This window comes from Mesoplodon bidens (assembly GCF_964165515.1).
Source record: "Mesoplodon bidens genome assembly, chromosome: 18".
Classification (NCBI taxonomy): Eukaryota; Metazoa; Chordata; class Mammalia; order Artiodactyla; family Ziphiidae; genus Mesoplodon; species Mesoplodon bidens.
Genome location: NC_138175.1, coordinates 29,555,250 through 29,575,161, shown reverse-complemented (window position 1 = coordinate 29,575,161; position 19,912 = coordinate 29,555,250). Strand labels below are relative to the sequence as shown.

Sequence of the window (19,912 nt, the reverse complement as noted above, 5' to 3'; positions counted from 1 at the left end):
CACAGGGCTGCTCTCCTGAATATTGGGTGATGTGAAAGATACATCATACATTCTTCCCTATTTAGACTTGAGAAAATCAGACCAAGGGCAATTGAGCAATTATGTTTATAAACATTCAAGTTTATTTAGTTGAGGCCCTGTCAAATCTTCACACAATTACGTATCTAATAGTGACTATAACTGTGCCCATGCTTAGTAGTAGGTGAGCACCGGTCTCCAGGACCAAAAATGACCAGGGATCTCCTTTGAAAAAGCCCCTAGTTTTGTGGATAGTCGTCCTCCTTCAAGTGTAACAGTCCTGCCCTTGTGGTTTACATTCACTTGTTTCTAACTTAACTGTAATTTTACTGGTGAGCTCACTGATGAATCCTACAAGATTGGGGAAGGCAGAGATGGAGATGGCTCGACCTAGCCCACCTTCCATGATTGTTTCTGGAATCCAAGTGAAAAGCTGCAGTGGTGACTTGCAGGTGTGTGAGCTCCTGCCATTTGGGGAGAGTGAGGAGAGGCAGACTTTTTCTTGGTGTGATTTATAAAGTGCTGTCAGTAAGGAGTGTTTGAGTTGAAGAGTCATCTGATTCGAGGGCACTCGTGTCCTTCTGTAACTTAAGCTTTGACCTAGAAATTCTTTCTTGAGCATTACTTCCCAGTTGTATAAGTGCTTGAGTCAGCCATCCATACCCTGGGGCTTAAGTGAGAAAAACAGTAAGTTGGCCGAGTTAGTAACTTTGGAATATAATAGATCTGGTTTTGAGTGTAAAATTCATAACACAAACACAAATTTTTTAAACTTGTATTTGAACTGGTTAGTTATAGTATCCCAATGCTCTCTTGTTAAGTTTCCTGATGAAAACAGTAGAACTAGGGAAGTTCAGATTTGATGTATTCCATTAGAAAGAGGGTACAAGGGTACTGTTTACCACTTTCGTTAAGTAAGTTCTTACCACACTTCTTCAAGAACCAACAGTCTTAAAATGTGCATTCCAATTCTCTAAATAATAAATACTGACTAGTTTTTAAATGAGCTCTTGATTAACTTATATTTTTGAATGCCTTCTATGTTCCAGGTTTGTTTGTAAATGAGAGCCCACTTTTGCATTGTATAATTACAATATATGCCGTGTTCTTTTCCCTCAGTAATCTAAGTAGTGAATACTCTATAAGACTACTAAATGGCATTGGAAAATATTCAGTAGGTTGAGGGAAAAACTAAAAAGTTTTACTCAAATGTTTGAAATCATATTTAGGATTGACATCCCTTTGAAGAAAAGTGAAATCTATTTTTTTCTATGTGGTGAAGACGTGATTTTTTAAAAGTAGATAATACTTAAAATAGCATTATGATAATTCTGTGTATGAATTTGTACTTTTAACAGTAGTTAAGACTTTTTACTTTTTATCAGTCTTCCCTTGTAATTAGCATTGTATGGTTCAGTTATTATTTTTTATATTTAAGGGTTCTGTTAAGTTAGCATTTTATTTGGATAAAACATACCCAAACTAGCCAGTCTGTTTTCTTACATGGTTAATTATAAGTGAGGGGTAGAGGTCCTCCAAATTCAGCAGGCCAACAGGCAATCAGCTTAAAATTCCCTTTCTTAAATGGTGCGACTCTTACACTCTCGGGTTTTTAATGACTTCAGTTTTTGAGATGAAATTCTTGGAGTACCTTTTCCATGTTTGAGTTCCTCAAACCTGATGTTTTCACTAGTTCATAGTGTTTGGAACAGTATGCGCCCATCACTAAGACTTTCAGAGAGTGCAAAATTTTGTATGTCCCATTGTCAGAGAAGGCTTAGTGGGTTTTGACTGTAATACAAGTCAGCTTATATAAGCATGAGGTTTGATTTCCTATAATTATTCCACATGTTTTACATGACTCATTATTTGGGTTAAACTGGACTCATTTGAAGCAGTTTGCCTTTGCTAAATATGTAATGAGAAGCATAATACTGTAATTTGACTTGAGCCATAAAACACATTTTAATATTAGTTTATATTTATCTAGCTTGTTTTTGTGAAAAAACTGACTAAAAACTGAAGTAAATCTAGATTAAGCCAGTTTAGATGTAATTTGTATTTTAGTGATGGATTGTATCGTAAGACTAGAGCTAAATTGAGAAAATGTATTATGTTCTGTTAAGGGAAAGATCAGCGCATTTAAAAACTTAAACTTTGGTTGCTGCGTTCACATTCTAATGTACAAGCATCATTTATAGTTTGGCTTTGGGAATTTCTCTGGCATTAAGTTTATAGAAAAATGTATAAAAGAAACTGAAGTTTTGGTTATATTTTTATATTTGTAAAGTAAAAGTTTGATTAAAATGGTCACTGTTCTTTTTTTATTTTATTGTCATTTCAATAAAAAAAATTAGAATGGCTCTGAATTTGTGTGTGGCTACTAATCTTAGCGTGCCATTAGAAATCCTGCACGGTTCTTTTTCAGTGTCATTGGCCAGAGGCCATTACATTAGGTAAGAGACAACTTGCATAACAGCAAGGGCTTGAAGACCTGGGACATCCATATTGCCCTCCCCTTGCATTCCTCCATTGTGTGTTGGCAGTTGTCTTAGGCAGATGCGGTTTCCTGCAATGTGAAAGGGTCATTGGATTTGGAACCTGAAGACTGGCATTTAGTAGTTGCCATGCAATGTTGTTAACTGTGTTATATCATTGGGGACTCAGCAGTTTCCAAAGAGAGTATTGACTTTAGTTTTGGTTTTTTTTTTTAATCAAACTTGCTTGGAGGTCATGATGTGCTGTGACACCATGCTTGCTACTTTTGTAATATTGGGTTGGCCAAAAAGTTCACTTGGTTTTAAGTACAAATAAAAAACATTTTTTGGGCTTCCCTGGTGGCGCAGTGGTTGAGAGTCCGCCTGCCGATGCAGGGGACACGGGTTCGTGCCCCGGTCCGGGAAGATCCCACATGCCGCAGAGCGGCTAGGCCCGTGAGCCATGGCTGCTGAGCCTGCGCGTCCAGAGCCTGTGCTCCGCAACGGGAGAGGCCACAGCAGTGAGAGGCCCGCGTACTGAAAAAAAAAAAAAAAAAAAAATTTCATTTTCACCAAGAACTTTATTGAACGATGTATTCGTTAACCGAATGAACTTTTTGGCCAACCCAGTACTTTGCAATTCAATTTCATTATTGTAATAGAAACGGTTTACTCAGAACGTGAGAATATATGTGTAATAAAACCATAGGCTTGAGACTTTATATCTGAACAAAAGTTGAACAAAACTTGATACAGTTATTGCAGAGTTTTTCTGAAAATTTTACTAGTTTATAGCAGGCACCAAAGAGCTATGAAAAATTATGAAAGAAAAGCTAAAAACTGAAATGTTCCCATTAACTTACTTTTTTCCCTATGAACTTGAGTTGATTATTTTTTCCCCTCTGCTAGATTTAGTAATGGAACACATTGGTCCAGCTAATGAAAACACAAGCAGAATTCCATGGGAGCACAATGAAGGCTACTGGATTAGATGATGAAGTTCAGTTCCTAGGCTGCTGAGAACCTTAAACAACACCCAGACTACTCAGCGTTTCTCACAGGATGGTGAAAATCAAATGAGATCATGAATATAGAAGGCTTTTGGATATTTTTTTAAATGAAAAGAGCTATAATGTATCTAGATATGAATCTTCACAACTCTGGTTTGTCTGAAATGTTATATTTATTTCCTTTAAATCAAACCAAATCAGAGCCCCCGTCTCACAAAATGGCAGGGAATTCAGTCTCAGTCATTATTGGGAATAGGGGACCTACCCAAAGTCATACGAATCCAGAAAGCATAAATGGCACTCTGAAATGAAGGTGGGGGTGGGGAGACCTCTAGCTTCCATCATGGACTCCATGGATATTTGTCCAAGCTGAACTAGCTGCTTTTTTTTTTTTTTTTTTTTAGTTTCTGCTTTATAACAAATTGAATCAGTTATACATACACATCTGTTCCCATATCCCTTCCCTCTTGCGTCTCCCTCCCTCCCACCCTCCCTATCCCACCCCTCCAGTCTGTCACAAAGCACCGAGCTGATCTCCCTGTGCTATGCGCTGATCTCCCTGTGCTATGCGGCTGCTTTGAACTAGCTTCTTAAGTCTGGTTCCATTGCCTCCCTGCTACACTTGGGCCTTAGGATGCAAATGATGCAGGTGGCCCCTATGCCTATGGCCCAGCCTTCCTGGCCACACTAGTATTCATCCCCCTGAGTCTGGTCTCCTTTCCCACTCCTATCATGATGTAGGATGCAGTACAAAGAACCAGGAGCGTTGGTTGACTTTAGAAGGTGGGTTCTGTCCTTGAAAAAAAAAATCCTTGAGGGAAGGATGTGCAAAAAGCCTGGCTACCTTCTTGGAATGGGTTGAGGACAAAATGTTGGCAGAACAAATACTAATTATCCCAGTAAGATGTCCAGATGCAAACCTTTAAGATCTTTTAAAATGCAAATAAAAAATAACCTTATATAGTTAGGTTAATGTCACCTATTCTCATATTGAATCTTCAGAAATTACAAGCTTCTGAAAGTATAATATTTAGACTATAGTTTTTATGTAGTCAGAATCAAGTGTTAAAAGTTGCTATTAAACACAAAGTCATTCCAGGAAACAGGTTGCCTGAAGTTTTAACATGTAGAAAGTAGTGGTTCTCTCAAAATATAACTCAGAGTATAACACTTTGAATTCAAGACGGTGGAATACTGTACCTTAATAAGGACAGATTTATTAACAGTAGCCCCTTATGGTGACAGGACAAGTTTGGTATATGATATTTTATAACTATTGTGGCTTGGATTGAATTTGGATAGTTGGATAGTGTGGTTTAAAATTTATGGGGGCTCAGATAAAGTAGAACTTTATGGAAAATCACTATCCTTTTTTCCGTATAAAACTTTATTTACCAATAAAGTTGAAAGTTCAGCATTTTAATCAAATGGCTGCAGGTAGAGAACCAAAGGAAACTGAAAGTTTAATCATATAGATCTCATATAAAAAAGTGTGTGTGTGTGTACGCGCTCATCCTCCCTCCCCAGTAAAAGCCATACTGTTGTGTTCATCACAGGCCCTTTAATAGGATGTTTCTAAAAATTACAAATTGGGTAGTAATAACGAGCTGAGCGATCTTTTGTTTTCTAACTAATAAACTTTTAGAATTAGAGTATTAGGTATGAAAGAGACCTTGAATATATTTTAGTCCTTTTCTTTTGAAAGTTTGTAAGATTCAACAAATATTTGCTGAATACCTACTCTGCATCAGGCACTAGTACAGACCTTGGGGAATAAGACCCCCAAGGTAGCACTTTTTTTTGGTAGTGCCTTTCTTTCTTTTTTTAACAGTCTTATTGAGCTATACTTTACATATTTCACCATATAAATATACAATTAAAGATTTTTAGTATATTCAGAGTTGTGCCACAGTCACCACAACTTTAGAACACTTTTCATCACCTCAAAAAGAAATCCATGTTTAGCTTTTATACTTCAGTTCCCTCATCTCCCTAAGCAACCATTAATCTTTCTCTGTCTACCTATGTTTTTGCTTGTGCTGGACATTTCGAATAAATGGAATCACACTATGCGGCCATTTGTGTGGCTGCTGTCACTTAGCATGTTGTCAAGATTTGCCCATGTTGCAGCATGTATCAGTACTTCATTTTCATGGCTGAATACTATTCCATTGTAGGGGGTATCACTTAGGTATCCATGCATTGCTTGAGGGACATTAGGGTTGTTTCTACCTTTGGCTATTAAGAATAACGTTGCTATTGACATTTGTGTGCACATTTTGTGCGGTGGTGTGTTTTCATTTCTCTCGGTTACTTACTTACCTAGGAGTGGAATTGCAAGGTCAAATGGTCACTCTTAGGTTTAAACTTTTTGAGGAGCTGACAGACCACTTTCCAAAATAGCTGCACCATTTTACATTCCTACCTGGTGTATGACGGAACACATTTTTATTTCCTGCTTAATCGGATTCGTTTTAGACTCTGCTGGAGGTTACGAGTAAACAGCAGAAACTTTATTTGCGAAGAATTTAAGACCGTTGGTTAATTTTCTTTCTATGAGGTCAGGGCTTCTATTATTCCCTAAGCACCATCTCCTCTTTCAGCCACCTAGGAAGCTCCTAGGCCCGAAGGGGGTGCTCCGGGGTAACCTGCTTAAGGAGGAGTTTTAAGGAAGCAAGGGAAGGGACAAGTGGCCGGACGCCCGGGGGTGGGGGTCCCCGCGTCCCGCGGATCGGCCACGCGGCCAGGTCTCGACCGCTTGTCAGCGCCGTCGGGCCTGAGTGACGCTTGGGCTCGGCCCCGGTCGGGTGCCCTGTGCGTCCGCGGGCCAGGCCGAGCTGGGGTGTCGGCGGAGGATAATGCTAGGTTCTGGGCCCCAGGGCCTGCAGCCGAGGCCTTCGCTAGCCAGGCGGCGGCGCGACCGATGGGGGCGGGGGACGAAGGCCGCGCCCCCGCGCCCGTCCCGCCCGCACCCTGCTGGGGGCGGCGGCCCGCCCCTAGCCAGCCGAGGATCTTCCGCGCCGGCAGGGGCAGCAGCGGGAGCGGCGCGGGGCGGAGCGGCCAGGAGCGGCCCGGCCCGGCCCGGCGAGGCGGCAGCGGCAGCGGCGACGGCAACGGCAACGGCGACGCCAGAGCCCGTGGGCGCCGTTCGCGAGGCCGCCGCGGCCCGGCCGCAGCGCGGGGAGGCCTGGGGGCTGGAAGCCGCCGCTGCCGCCATGCCGCTGCTCTTCCTCGAGCGCTTCCCCTGGCCCAGCCTCCGCACCTACACGGGCCTCAGCGGCCTGGCCCTGCTCGGCACCATCGTCAGCGCCTACCGCGCTCTCAGCCAGCCCGAGGCCAGGCCCGGGCCTGGGCCCGCCGAGGCGGAGCCGGTAACGGCCGCGGTGCAGCCAGACCCGGCCGCGCTCGTCCGGCCGAGCACCGGGGGACCCCGGGCCCGCGACGTGGCCCAGTACCTGCTCTCGGACAGCCTATTCGTGTGGGTGAGCGAGGCTGCCGGGTCCCCCGAGGAGGAGCGGAGAGGAGCCGGGCGGGGGATTGTGGGGACCGCCATGTCACCCATTATCTGTGGGGGGCGTGGCTGGGGCCGGGGTCCCTTCCCCCCGGGACCCCCGAGTGCGAGGCCCGGGGGGCGGGGCCCCGCCCGCGTGCGCGCCACTGAAGGACCCGGTGAGGGGTTGGCGGGGGTGGCTTTGGGGTCGTGAGGAGCGGCGGGTCCCGAGGGCAGGGTCGCCTTTGAGGGCCTGAGGAAGGGACTTTGGGACGCGGTTGGGGAGGCGCAGGAGGCGGGGTGCGAGGGGACGCGGCCGGCCGGGGAGGGTCAGGGCCGGGGGGTAGGGGGGAGGTGCTGGGGTGGGTTGGGGGGAGAAGTAAATGATGGCGGAGCAGAGTTGGGGTTCTGAGGGACCACCGGGAAGGAAACAAGGAGTCCTCAAAGAGCGGGTTGACCTGGGAGGCTGGGACCGGCCAGTCAGTTACCCGGCTATTTTATTAAACTGTGGAGGGAAGTTGGAAGGCTTTTCGGACTCTGTCAGACCCGGAAATGTTAACAGGTTTCCCACAAAGAGAGGGAAGAGACAGTTAGGATGTTGAGCATAGGAGAATTTTAGGCATCTGGGTGTGTTCGGACATTCCTGTTTGGAGAGAGACCTTTTTTTTTTTTTTTTTTTTTTCTATTTATTATGTGATTGTCCTCTTTGGGTAGAACAAACATACAAACTGTGCTTCCTTTCCTGCTGCTTTTACCTGGTGGTTCATGAAAGTTTCCTTTGATGTCTGAAGGCAGCCAAAACATTCGGAGTCAAGAGGTGTCTCTCCATTTGAACTCAGGATTTCTCCTTTTAGTGATCCATTTTAAAACACGGTTTCCAGTTTGTCTGCCAGTGTAAGATAAGCAGCATTTACAAGGCATAAATGCTGGTTTCACTTATTAGAACAGATAATTTCAGGCGGGTAGATCAACAGTATTTTGGCTTAAGAGCTTGGCTTCTACCTTAGCCTTTGAATGCCTCACAGAAACCCCACGGCGATCAGAAAGGTTGTTCCAGGACTGAAGTCTGTCCCTTGGATGTGCTGTGGTGTCTTGGGTCCAGAGTCTTGTCTTCTGTAAATTCCCGTTTTGGGGTGAGAGCCGGCTGTAAGTGACTGGGATTAATATTCCAAGTACACAGAATGATACACAACTCATTTGTTATAATTAATCCCGCTGTGCTTCATCAGGAAGCAGTGGGATTTATGAACTGTGGGTGTGGTTCAAGTCTCTTGGTCCTTCTGATGAAGAGATGAGTAGAAGGCAGTGAAGGGTGGAGTTCCATTCCTCCACTGCTGTGTAAAGCTGAATCTTACAGTACAGAACAAGGGAGAAGAGAAAGAACTCAGCCACACGTCTCTTGTTTAATTTCTATTAAACATAGATTTTAAAAATCTATTTTTGCATTTCAGTTGGCAGGTAAACTGTGATGTGAAGAGTGATTTTGCCAAATGTTGAGATTATAATGTAGTCTTTTATATATTTATTTATTTAAGTATAAGGTACAAATAAGCCTTTGAAATGGAACTGCTATAGTATTTAACAACTACTAGTATTGTTTAATGATCTCCCTGCCCCCTCGCCAGAGTTTTTTACAAAACTCATGTTCAAATTCCAAGGTTAACACCTCTTCATAAAACATTACATAAAGCCTGTTGATTTTCTCTGAAAATTATTACTTTTAAGAAAATTTCCTTTTCTTCCCAGCTTTTTCAACAGGTCTTGCCTCATGCGAGTTTGTAATTTCTTCCTATCTGCTGATGATTTTTTACCTTTCTCAGTTGATCTTGCTGTTTTTCTTCCATCTTTCCTCTGTGGTTTTCACACTTATCTTGGTCTTCCTTGGTTCCTCAGACCCTCCATGTATGCATTGTCAGTTTTCCTCATTACTTAAGTTTCTGCTTTAGTAGACGAGTGGGAGTCAAAATCTCAAATGCCTTCCTCCGAGGCCTGACAGATCGCATTATTAGGAGAATATATGGCGGGGCCTTTGTCAGAATGGATCCTTTCTTTCCCTGCCCAAGGACACTCAGATTCAATTTTTTAAAAACCAAGCAAGGGACTTCCCTAGTGACGCAGTGGATAAGACTCCACGCTCCCAGTGCAGGGGGACCGGGTTCGATCCCTGGTCGGGGAACTAGATCCCACATGCGTGCCTCAACTAAGAGTTCACCTGCCACAACTAAGGAGCCCAACTAAGCAGCCCGCCTGCTGCAACTAGGACCCGGCACAACCAAATAAATAAATAAATATTTTTTTAAAAAACGGCAAGACAAAACAATCAATTGATCTTTCTGCCAGTTTGCAAATCCTGCTAGATATTATTTTGCATACTGGAATCTCTAAAACTTATCTTTGTAGGGCACAGTTTAGATGACTATAGATACTGATATAATGTCTTCATTTTGATTAATATCCTAGGTGATTTTAGGCATGTTAATGGTTGAGAAACTGATGAGGGAGAGGATGGGGTATGGGGTGAAGGTCAGATGATGTAAACCTTGCCTGCTCTGTTAAGGAGTGTGAACATTATTTCATGGGCCAGAGGGTTTAAGCGGGAGTGGAGGGGAGGAGGGGCTGTCATGATGAGATGATCTTTTCAGGGGCGGACCTATAGCCGCAGTGGGGAAGATGGATTTGTGTAGACTGGGAAGAGGCCAGGAGATGTAGTGACCTAGGACTCCAGTCCCCAAGGAAAGTTCTCCAGGTGGCCCTCTGGCACTGACATTGAGAACAGGTGTGAGGGGAGGTTCCCAGGGTTGTTGCACTAACACCTACCCAGGTTTGGCATGATTATTTGTTTCTTCATGTCTTTCTAGAACTTTCATTCCAGATTAGGTTTTATTTTGTTACTCATTTCTTGGGTACTTTTACATTGTTCAGATGTCACTTCCATTAAAGTACCTCCTGATCAGTTTCCATCATTGTTTTGAGTTGTTCAGGTGTTTTTGGCTTTTCAACTTCATTAATCTTACTCATTAGTTTCATCACTTTCTCCTGGTTTTTTTTCAGTTCTGGTTTTTTCTTTTTCTTTTTTATGTATTTGCTTTTAAAACTGTAAGAGCTGGACATGGTAAAATGGAGAAATAGACATATGAAACAAGTTTTAAGGTTCTGATGACTTAATTATATGCAAATGAAGTAGTTTAAATAGAAGTGTCAAGGGAAAAAGTCACCAAAAACGAAAATGGATAAAAGTCATCTGACCGTTAAGAGCAGGGATTGGCAAACCGTGTTGGCCTATTTGGCCTATTAGCTAATAATGGTTTTTACATTTTTAAAGTTTTTTTTTTTTTTCCGAAAGGAAGAATATGTGACTGAGAGCATGTGGCCTACAGAATCTAAAAATATTTACTGTCTGATAGCCCATTAGGGAAAAAGTTTCTGACTCCTGCTTCAAAGAGCCCATCTTCACATAATTATACAACTTGAGAACTGAAAGTAATTTACTAGGTTTGAGTCTTTATGAGGTGAATATTCCAAAGATGATTAGAGAAAAATGTTAGCTCTAGAAATGTTGGGGCAGCTGAAGAAAAAGACTAAACTTGTAAATAATAGGATATAAGCCTAGATAAACAACCTAAAAATATAGGAAAAATCTTTATAGTGGGGAGGGAAGGAGATTGCTGTTTGATTGCTTGCTAGATGTATGCTGCATGCTTTGTATACGTAATCTCATTTATTTCCCTAATGTTGTGCAAAGAGGAACACAAGCATCAGTATAATAAGGGGGAGTTTGCATTACTGGCATTTTATACTTGTCACTGGGAGCCTACAGAAAAGTAACATTCCAGTTGTCCTTAAAGGAGGAGACTGATAGAAGGTGTGTTTTGTGGGGAGAGGGGGTAGTTAGTGCTGGTGTTAAGTAGAAGACTAAGAAGTACCCAGATTGATCAAGTCGACACAGTTCACATCTACATATCATACAAATATATATGGTATGTATACATATTCTTTCTTTTTCCTACACAGAAGGTAGCGTTAGTAATCACATTTCTACACTTTGCTTTTTTTTCAGTGAGCAAGTTATCTTGAAGGTTCTGTATAATGCTAGTAAATGCAGAACTGCTGACTTAGTTTTCCTGGCTTCATTGTATTCTGTTGAATGGCTGTTTTACGGTTTATTGAAGTAACCTCCCTGATGGACATTTAATTGGTTTTCATTTTTCTGCTATTATAAACAGTGCTCCAGTGAACCCCTTGTACTTAGATTTACTTACATTTAAGTTTGGATTCTGCCCACAAAGAAAGATTAGTTAGCTGTGTAGAGCAGAATGAGGTTAGTACTTTTACTGTGGTCTGCAAGGATAAAGTGAGGTGAGAAAGTTTGTCCGAATTCCGTTGGTTTAAATATGGGCTGAAGTGTTGTTTCTGTAAGGATATCACTGGTGACCTAGTGGGATCTGATTTGGAATTTTATTTTATTTTTATTTTATAATGGAGTATAGTTGATTTACAGTGTTGTGTTAGTTTCATGTGTACGGCTAAGTGATTCAGTTATACATATACATATAGCCATTCTTTTTCAGATTCTTTTCCCATATAGGTTATTATAGAATATTGAGTAGAGTTCCCTATTTATTTATTTATTTATTTATTTATTTTAATTTATTATTATTATTTTTTTTTTGCGGTATGCGGGCCTCTCACTGCTGTGGCCTCTCCCGTTGCGGAGCACAGGCTCCGGACGCGCAGGCTCAGCAGCCGTGGCTCACGGGCCCAGCTGCTCTGCGGCATGTGGGATCTTCCCGGACCGGGGCACGAACCCGCGTCCCCTGCATCGGCAGGCGGACTCTCAACCACTGTGCCCCCAGGGAAGCCCTATACCTCATTTTTGAACTTAGAAAACCTTAAGAAAAGTTTTACCTGAGAAGTAATACTTTATTTCTTATTTTGTAACCCAAGGTGTATGAGAATGCTGTTTAGCGTAGAGAAATGATTAAGTGACCCTAAATTTGATTTCTCCTCTGTTGTTCTCACAGCAGCTGGCTTGGTCTGTTAGATGCTTACCAAGCTGTGTCTTGTAGATCCTAAAAGCTTTTTGAGTGCAGGGTCCAGATCACCCTCATTTCTCTTAATGTCCCACATGCCTTGAGCAAGTAGGTGCTAAATGTGTTGAATTTATTTCTTTACTTTGTAAGCCTACCTGCAAAAACAGGAAGAATTTTTAAAAATTGTTTTGTAATTAGGCTGGAGATGTTTGGCTGATTTTAAAAATCCTGTTCAGCTGGGGGATATGGCATGAAGGATTGGGGCTGTAGTTTTGTCTTATGACATTTTTTCTTAATTTTACTTAATTTTAATTTTACTTAATTTAACCTGATTGGGGTTCCTATTAACTGGTTTAGAGCACAATGAAGATGAGCCTTTTAAACCTCTATTTCATCTCCTTAAAATTTAGTATTCTACACTGTTTGTTGGAATGTTTTGAATAGGGCTGCTCCACAGGGAGTCATGTTAGGGAGGTGGGATGTTTTGGATAACCAATTTGAGTTTTTTCCTGGCTATTTGAAGGATTTAATTACCAGAAGAGTTTCATTTTTCAGCACTATTTTTGTTTCAGTTCTTTGAAAATACGTCACATACTTCCTTGCCCCATTAGACAGGCAGAATGTAACTAAACATAATTTAATCTTTTGTAATGAATCAGGGCTACCACTCGTTGTATGTAATGCGTCAGGGCTCCCAAAGGGCTGGATGCTGTGAAGCACTAGGGAACCTGAAGAGATCTTAGGGAGTTTGCTTTCTTACCTTACTCTCTTCCGTCACCTTCCGTTTATTTACTTCTTCTTAAAATATCATTTGCTTCTTTTAAAAGTAGATGGAAGAATGACCTGGAAAGAGGAATATGGCCACCTTCCTGTAAACTTAGTGAATCAAAGATTGAAGCAGCCTTTATGTTGTTGGTGTTTGTTTTCATTTGCTCTTAATAAAAGTCCTCTTTACCATCTTCATCAAGGTCCTTTTGGCTTTTTCAGGTTCTGTGGTTTTAGAAATCATTTGAGCATCAGTAATGTGACGTGCCACACTAGCCTCTGAGTCGGGCAGCCCACGTTTTCATTTTGTAAGCATTACATTTGTTGTTTAGGTGTAAGGAGATCCCTCTCTTAATTACTAAGAAAGTTTTCCACTTGCTGGTGAAGAAGGCTTTGGATTGTCATTGGTGTCTCATGGTTGCCTTTCAGTTCTCAGCTGTTCCTGCTTTCTTGATTCCACTCCCCTCAAATGCCCCAGAACCTTTACTTTAAGGCCAACACCAACCACAGATATCTTTTGTCCCATTGCAATACATTTGAAAATGTGTATGTTTTTGATTCTCAGTTCCTTATGATCTTGTGACTTTTTTATGACCATCCACACTCTTCTCCACATGTCCTATTTTTCTGACAGGGCAGGGCAGGATGTTTGGGTGCTGGACTTCACTGTTCATGATAACTGCATTTTCTGGAAAAGTTTTCTTCTAGGCTGTCAAAATCTTAATGTAGGAAGTGATGTACCTAGGAGATACTTATGGTTTTTTCAGGTGCATACAGTACAAAGTTTACACACAGTTCAGTTAAGACTGAAGGGGAGGATGGCCTTCTGGAGGGTACATGTTGGGGCGGGGCTCTGTGAGTTAACTGCTGAGCTGGTGCCGTCCTCCCCACTCCTCATCCGTACCCTGCCACCCATAAAAATGTGCCCCTTCAAATATTACTTATCTTGTACTGGTAGAAAACTGGAAAGTCTCAGTCATTAGAAACGTTGGCTGAATTCCTAATATAAAATTTTTAGAGCTGCTTTTATTTTTCAACAGAAGGAAATAAACTTCCTTTCTTTGGTTTGTGTACAGGTTCTAGTAAATACTGCTTGCTGTGTTTTGATGTTGGTGGCTAAGCTAATCCAGTGTATTGTGTTTGGCCCTCTTCGAGTGAGCGAAAGACAGGTAAGTCCAGATAGCAAGGATGCATTCTTGTGACCAGATTAAAGAAAAAATTTTTGGTATAATTTCAAACTTACAGAAAAGTTGTACAAATAATATGAAGAACTCCTATATAGACTTCATCCAGATTCAGAGTTATTAACATTTTTCCCCATTTACTCTAACAGTTGCCTTTTATTTATATATACATATTTTTTGTGATCCTTTTGAGAGTAAACTGGGGACGTCATACCCCTTTAACCTCAAGTACTTTAATATGTGTTTCCTAAGAGCAAGGACATTTTCTTATGTAACCATAGCACAGTGATCAAAATCAGGAACTTCAGCATTGATGAAATACTTTATGTAATCCACAATCCGTATTTAATGTATCCAAGTTGTCCCAATATTGTTCTTTATAGCTATTTCCCCATGACTTTTATGAGGTAATTTTAAAAGAAGCTCAGACGTGTTTTAGTTTGAGTAATTGTATATATCATTCTTTAGAATATGGGTTCTTTTCCAAAGGAATTTACCAAGAGATTTTAGTTTTTCCCTTTGGAAAAGTGTATTAAGATGCATCATTCTACAAGCAGTGTTCAGGTGAGATAGTCTGACATTTGAACATTACTCTCAGAATGTATGTATGAGCAGGAGGTGCTTCCATTAAAGAAGTAATGCCACAAGCATACTGTACAGATTGGCAGTTCCCCAGGGATTTTAGTGGATGGAGTGTAGAATAGTGTGTTTTAAAGTAAGAATTTAGAACTGGCCTTTAAAACAATAACATACAAACAGAACTATATTGTACTTTATCTTATCCCAGTGGTAAGACACAGGAACCTACTACATTAAAAGTACAACAGTGACCTCACCCCTTACGTATCCTTTTCAACCCAAATCTCTTGTTACTAAATCAGCTGAGGTCCTAGTTTAGAGTTGAGCCCTTGGATGCCGTTAAGGGCAGGACTGTTTGTTTTCCCAGAAATTTTTCATTAGTGAGTATTCAGTACTTTCTCCAAAATATCGACTCCAGAGGTCTCCCAGATGGGATCAGTAGAACATAGAGGGTTTTTTGGTAGGATACAGAAGCTTTTTTTTGATGCTTCTTTTGTTTTCAAGAAAAACTTTTGACTTATGGGCCAGAAATTGGTCAGGCCAGGCAAGCAACCTAATTGCTGGTGGATTGATCTGGCACCAGTGGGCCTTACATACTGCTTTCTTTTTCCTAAAATGTTAAATATCAGTTCAGAATTTACAGAAAACATAACCCTGGAGTATTACAGAGATTTTTCGAATACCTGGAGGTAATCGTGATGGGCACATTTGTCACTCAACTCTACTTTCAGTTTTTTTTCAGTATAGATCACGTCTTTCGTGTTGTTCAGTGATGACAGTTTTTGACCAGTGTCATCCAGTAGCATTTATTAAGTGCCGTTTTGAGTTAGAATGCTACAGAATTGACATGGGTTTACTCTCTGTGTGCTTAAACTTCAAGAAATAGAGTAATGCTAGAGGCAAAGACATTGACTACCTAAAATTGGACAAATATTCCACCTGTTAAGTGGCGGTGTAGAACAAGGAATTTTTTAAATGCACTTATCGCCTACTATGGCACTTGTCTAAGCACCGTACATACATTAACTTACTGAGTTACCCCAACTATTTTATGAGATATACACTGTTATAATACCTGTCTTATAGATGGGGAAACCAAAGCCTGGGGATTGTAAGTAACTTGCCCAAAGCCACACAGCAGATAGATGGTGGAGTGAAGGTTCAGAACCAGGACACAAAATGTTCTAGGTTCACTTCATGCTTTCCTGCCCCAGATCTGGAAACAGACATTCACCAAGGATCCCTAGTTCATTTTGTTCTCTGAACAAAGGGTGTACAGTCAGAGTACAGTGTTTTAAAGTTCTCCAAGTAACTCTTATCTTTAAATAGTCACATTATCAATTTGTTCCACATGTAGGTTCAATTATTTATGTTTTTATTCAATTTTGCTTTTCTTTCTAAGTTTTTGAATTTGTGAAACATTTACATGGTTCAAAACTATACATAAAAGTATACTTAGGAGCCATATTTTCATCCTTATCCTCTGCACTCAGTTGCCACCACTCCCACAGATGGCTTGAGGTATCTTTTAATATCTGTTGGCTAGACGCCCCTCATTGCCCTTTTTTTCAGGATAGTAAAGATTTTTAAAACTGGACATCCTCAGTGTAAGAAAGGGTACAGTGAAACAGATATACTTCTGTGGGAGTGTACATTTATATAACTTCTTTGGAAATCAGATGGATGTTACTTATTAGAAACCATAACAATATCCGTAAGCTTTGATTCTATGATGCTGAAAAAATAGAAACTTGTACAAACATATTCATTGCAACATTTTCTGAATGGTGAAAAAAACGTTTCGGTGTCCATGTGTAACCACTAAAGTGGTCTATTCAGACAGTATTCATTGGCATTGGTAAGGTTCTCACAATATAAGTGAAATAAAAGTATACAAAAATCAATGTTTTACATTTAGGAAGAAAAATGCATAAAAATGTTAAGGCATCTTTTTTTTTTTTTTTTTTTTTTTTGCGGTACGCGGGCCTCTCACCGCTGCGGCCCCTCCCGCTGCGGAGCACAGGCTCCAGACGCGCAGGCTCAGCGGCCATGGCTCACGGGCCCAGCCGCTCCGCGGCATGTGGGATCCTCCCGGACCGGGGCGCGAACCCGCATCCCCTGCATCGGCAGGCGGACTCCCAACCACTGCGCCACCAGGGAAGCCCAAGGCATCATTTTTGTTTTAATTTTCTTTGTACTTTTTCATACATTATTGATTATGGCTGGCAAATGAGCATATGTTATTTTGGAATCTGAAGGATGTTTTAAAAAAAAAAAGGAAGAAGAATGTCCAGTCTTTTGTTTGTTTTAAAAATCTAGAGAGTAGAAGTATTAAAAATGATACTTGTAGCTCTCACCATTCTTTTTTATTTTGTGTTAGAAGTATATGTATTATTAATACATAAGGTACTAAACTAATATCACTCCCCTTTTAATGGCTAAAATTTCATAACTAAGGAATTCAATCCAAAATCTATAGATTACTTTCTAGGTGTCTTCCCTTTATTTTTCAGAGGGCTCATTTTTTTCTTTGCCTTCTATTGATATTTTCTTGTGGACACGTGTTAGAAAGCTGAGAATAGACTATTTTCTCCTTAGAAGCCAGCTTTTGTTATGTTACCTTCTCCTTGAATGGGTTAGGTATAATGGTAATCACCTTTATAAATATTTTTCTTTTTAGCACCTCAAAGACAAGTTTTGGAATTTCATTTTCTACAAGTTCATTTTCATTTTTGGTGTGCTGAATGTCCAGACAGTGGAAGAAGTGGTCATGTGGTGCCTCTGGTTTGCTGGACTGGTATTTCTGCATCTGATGGTTCAGCTCTGCAAGGACCGGTTTGAATACGTGAGTTTTTAGCCAAGCTCTTCTCCTGCTTAGGCACACATTTGCCAGGTCTCAGTTGTGTAATATGAATGAGCCGTGACACACATGTGCAGGATAGCTCTCCCAGGGAAGGCTCCTGGATCAGGTACCTCCTACCTGTTTCTTGAGAAACTTTCTGCAGCAGCCAAGGAATGCAGGAGCAGTGTCCCCTAGGGAGGTTTCCTTCCCCTCCCCAGTAGTGTTGCATTACAACCCACGTGAGGTCAAATCACCTACACAAACTGTTTTGATCACAGCGCAAGGAAACCTTAATATATAAACTGAAAAAAAGCCGGTCTCTTCCAGATGTTTTCTGTTCTAATCTCCTTCCATTTTCCCCCTTCTTACTCTGGTTCTTGGAGCCCTTCTTTCTGACTAGCTTACATTGTTTCCACCCTGGGGCAGGACTGAATTAGCTCTCTTGGCTTCCTTGGTCCCTGGAGAAGTGAACCTTTTCTGTCTGGGTACAAGATCTGCCTCTTGGCTTCAGAGTTGTGTGGGTGAATCTTCATTTGTTAGTAGTCCCGAACTAATCTCGTGGATCCCCAGTAAATGGACGCCTACAATCCTGCCCCTCCGTTAAACCCACTCCACAACCCTGCTTGCCCCTTTCTTTACCCAGTCCTCATGGACCATGGTGGTCCTTGCCCGTCTGTGTGAGTTAATCTCAGTTCCAAAGTCTTCAGCTGTTTCATAATTCAACCCCCATCCCAGGCCATGGACAGGCGCTCCTGACCTCCCCGACTGGTTTGGTATCTACACCTTCCTGCTCAGGAGTCACAGCTCCAGGCCTTCCTTTCCAAGCTGTATACTGTTAACATAGCATTATGATAGTAGTCAGTCTGCACCTGGATTACACTTCAGTTGTCCTAGCCGTGAACGGGCTAGGAATGTCCTCCCAAGTGACTTTGAGGGGTTAGGGCTAGAACAAGATTGTGAAAGAACACAGCAGAATGTGGTGCTGCCCTGTTGAAGTTGAGTCCTGTTGAAGCTAGAAGAGAGAATTACATTCCTTTGGCAAATTGTTTCTAGAGGCTTATAATCCCACTGGTAGGAGGATCCTTGAGAATTTGAGATGCAAATATAATGTATATTGTTATATTCCATAAATTAAATGATAAAGATCTCAAAATATCAGCTCATACTCATATTTAGGTTGGTTGGAGAATTTTGACCATCTGGTGATGGGATACTTTTCTGTGCTTCCATTTGGCTGTGCGGCTATGCACAGACCTCCAAGCAAAGACCCCAAGGTTAATCTTGAGTTTAATTAACACTGCCATGCTTAGTCAGGTTTAATTAACACTGCCATGCTGAAGAATGAGCTTCCTTCTCCTGTTTTGCATTTTTAGCTTTCCTTTTCTCCCACCACACCAATGAGTAGCCATGGTCGAGTTCTGTCTCTACTGATTGCTATGCTGCTTTCCTGCTGTGGATTAGCAGTTGTCTGTTGTGTCACAGGCTACACCCATGGGATGCACACATTGGCTTTCATGGCTGCAGAGGTAAGATGCAGAGACAGGTTTTTGCTCTGATTATGTTCCTATGTGTTTTCAAGGAAGCTAGAGGATTATTGACAGATTATTTTCACCCACAGTGGATATCTGGTCTTCATTTTAACAAGCATTTTTTGAGTTCCTTTGTTTGGGGTTGGGTATTGGTACTGATTGCTTTTACATATGTTATTTCACGTGATCCTTGCTACAACATAATAAAAAGTACAGTTGGCCCTTGAACAACGTGAGTTTGAACTGTGTGGGTCCACTTATACATGGATATTTTTCAGTAATAAATTCTACAGTACTACATGGTCCCTGGTTGGTTGAATTCACAGATGCAAAGGAACTGGATACGGAGGCCCGACTATAAATTATATGGGGATGAACTCCCATATTGCACAAGGGTCAACTGTAATTATTTTTGCCGACATTTATATAGTGCTTACTCTATGCTGGGGATTGTTCTAAATACCTTACATATATTGACTCATTTTATTATACCTGTTTATTAATGGGGAAATGGGCATGGAGGGTGAAGTGAATTGCTTGAAGTGCCAAAGTGGCAAAAGTAGCACAATCCAAGTTCTGTGACTTCCAAGTGGGAAGGGTTTTCTCCTTAAGATATTGTAAACAATGATTGGTAACAATTAGTAGGGAAATATCCTGTAATTGGTTATTTTAGATAGGCCATAAATTAAGATTTTATAGAATAATACAATATATATGCAAACTGTTGTTTTGAAAGAATGAGATATTCATGTATATTTTAAAATTTACTTTTAAACCCTTTCTGAAAATACTAATTTCTGTTCGATAGAAATCAAATTTTTTGTATGTTCTTTATATTCAGTGGCTATATTTGCTTTTTTCCTCAGGCCAAAGGCAAAATACTTTTATCTTGTCCATAATTGCTATTATTAATGGAAAAAATGAAATAATAGATATCTAATATCAGTATCAGTAGATAGCTAATATCAAAACACTAAGTTTGAAGTAC

The 19,912-nt window shown here is 41.1% G+C and overlaps 1 protein-coding gene across 2 annotated transcripts in view; it reads left to right on the top strand.

The window, feature by feature from the left end:
• Positions 1-6,586: 6,586 nt before the first annotated feature.
• AMFR (autocrine motility factor receptor) overlaps positions 6,587-19,912 on the top strand; it is a 40,181-nt gene continuing 26,855 nt past the window's right edge. Inside the window, exons 1-4 of one of the 2 annotated variants that reach the window (XM_081215485.1) lie at positions 6,587-6,983; positions 13,867-13,959; positions 17,234-17,398; positions 18,769-18,921. In XM_081215485.1, coding sequence (XP_081071611.1) covers positions 13,897-13,959; positions 17,234-17,398; positions 18,769-18,921 — 381 coding nt within the window. In that variant the 5' untranslated portion in view covers positions 6,587-6,983; positions 13,867-13,896. Of the gene's footprint in view, positions 6,988-13,866; positions 13,960-17,233; positions 17,399-18,768; positions 18,922-19,912 lie in introns of both variants that reach the window. The other variant, XM_081215484.1, reaches the window with a different exon arrangement.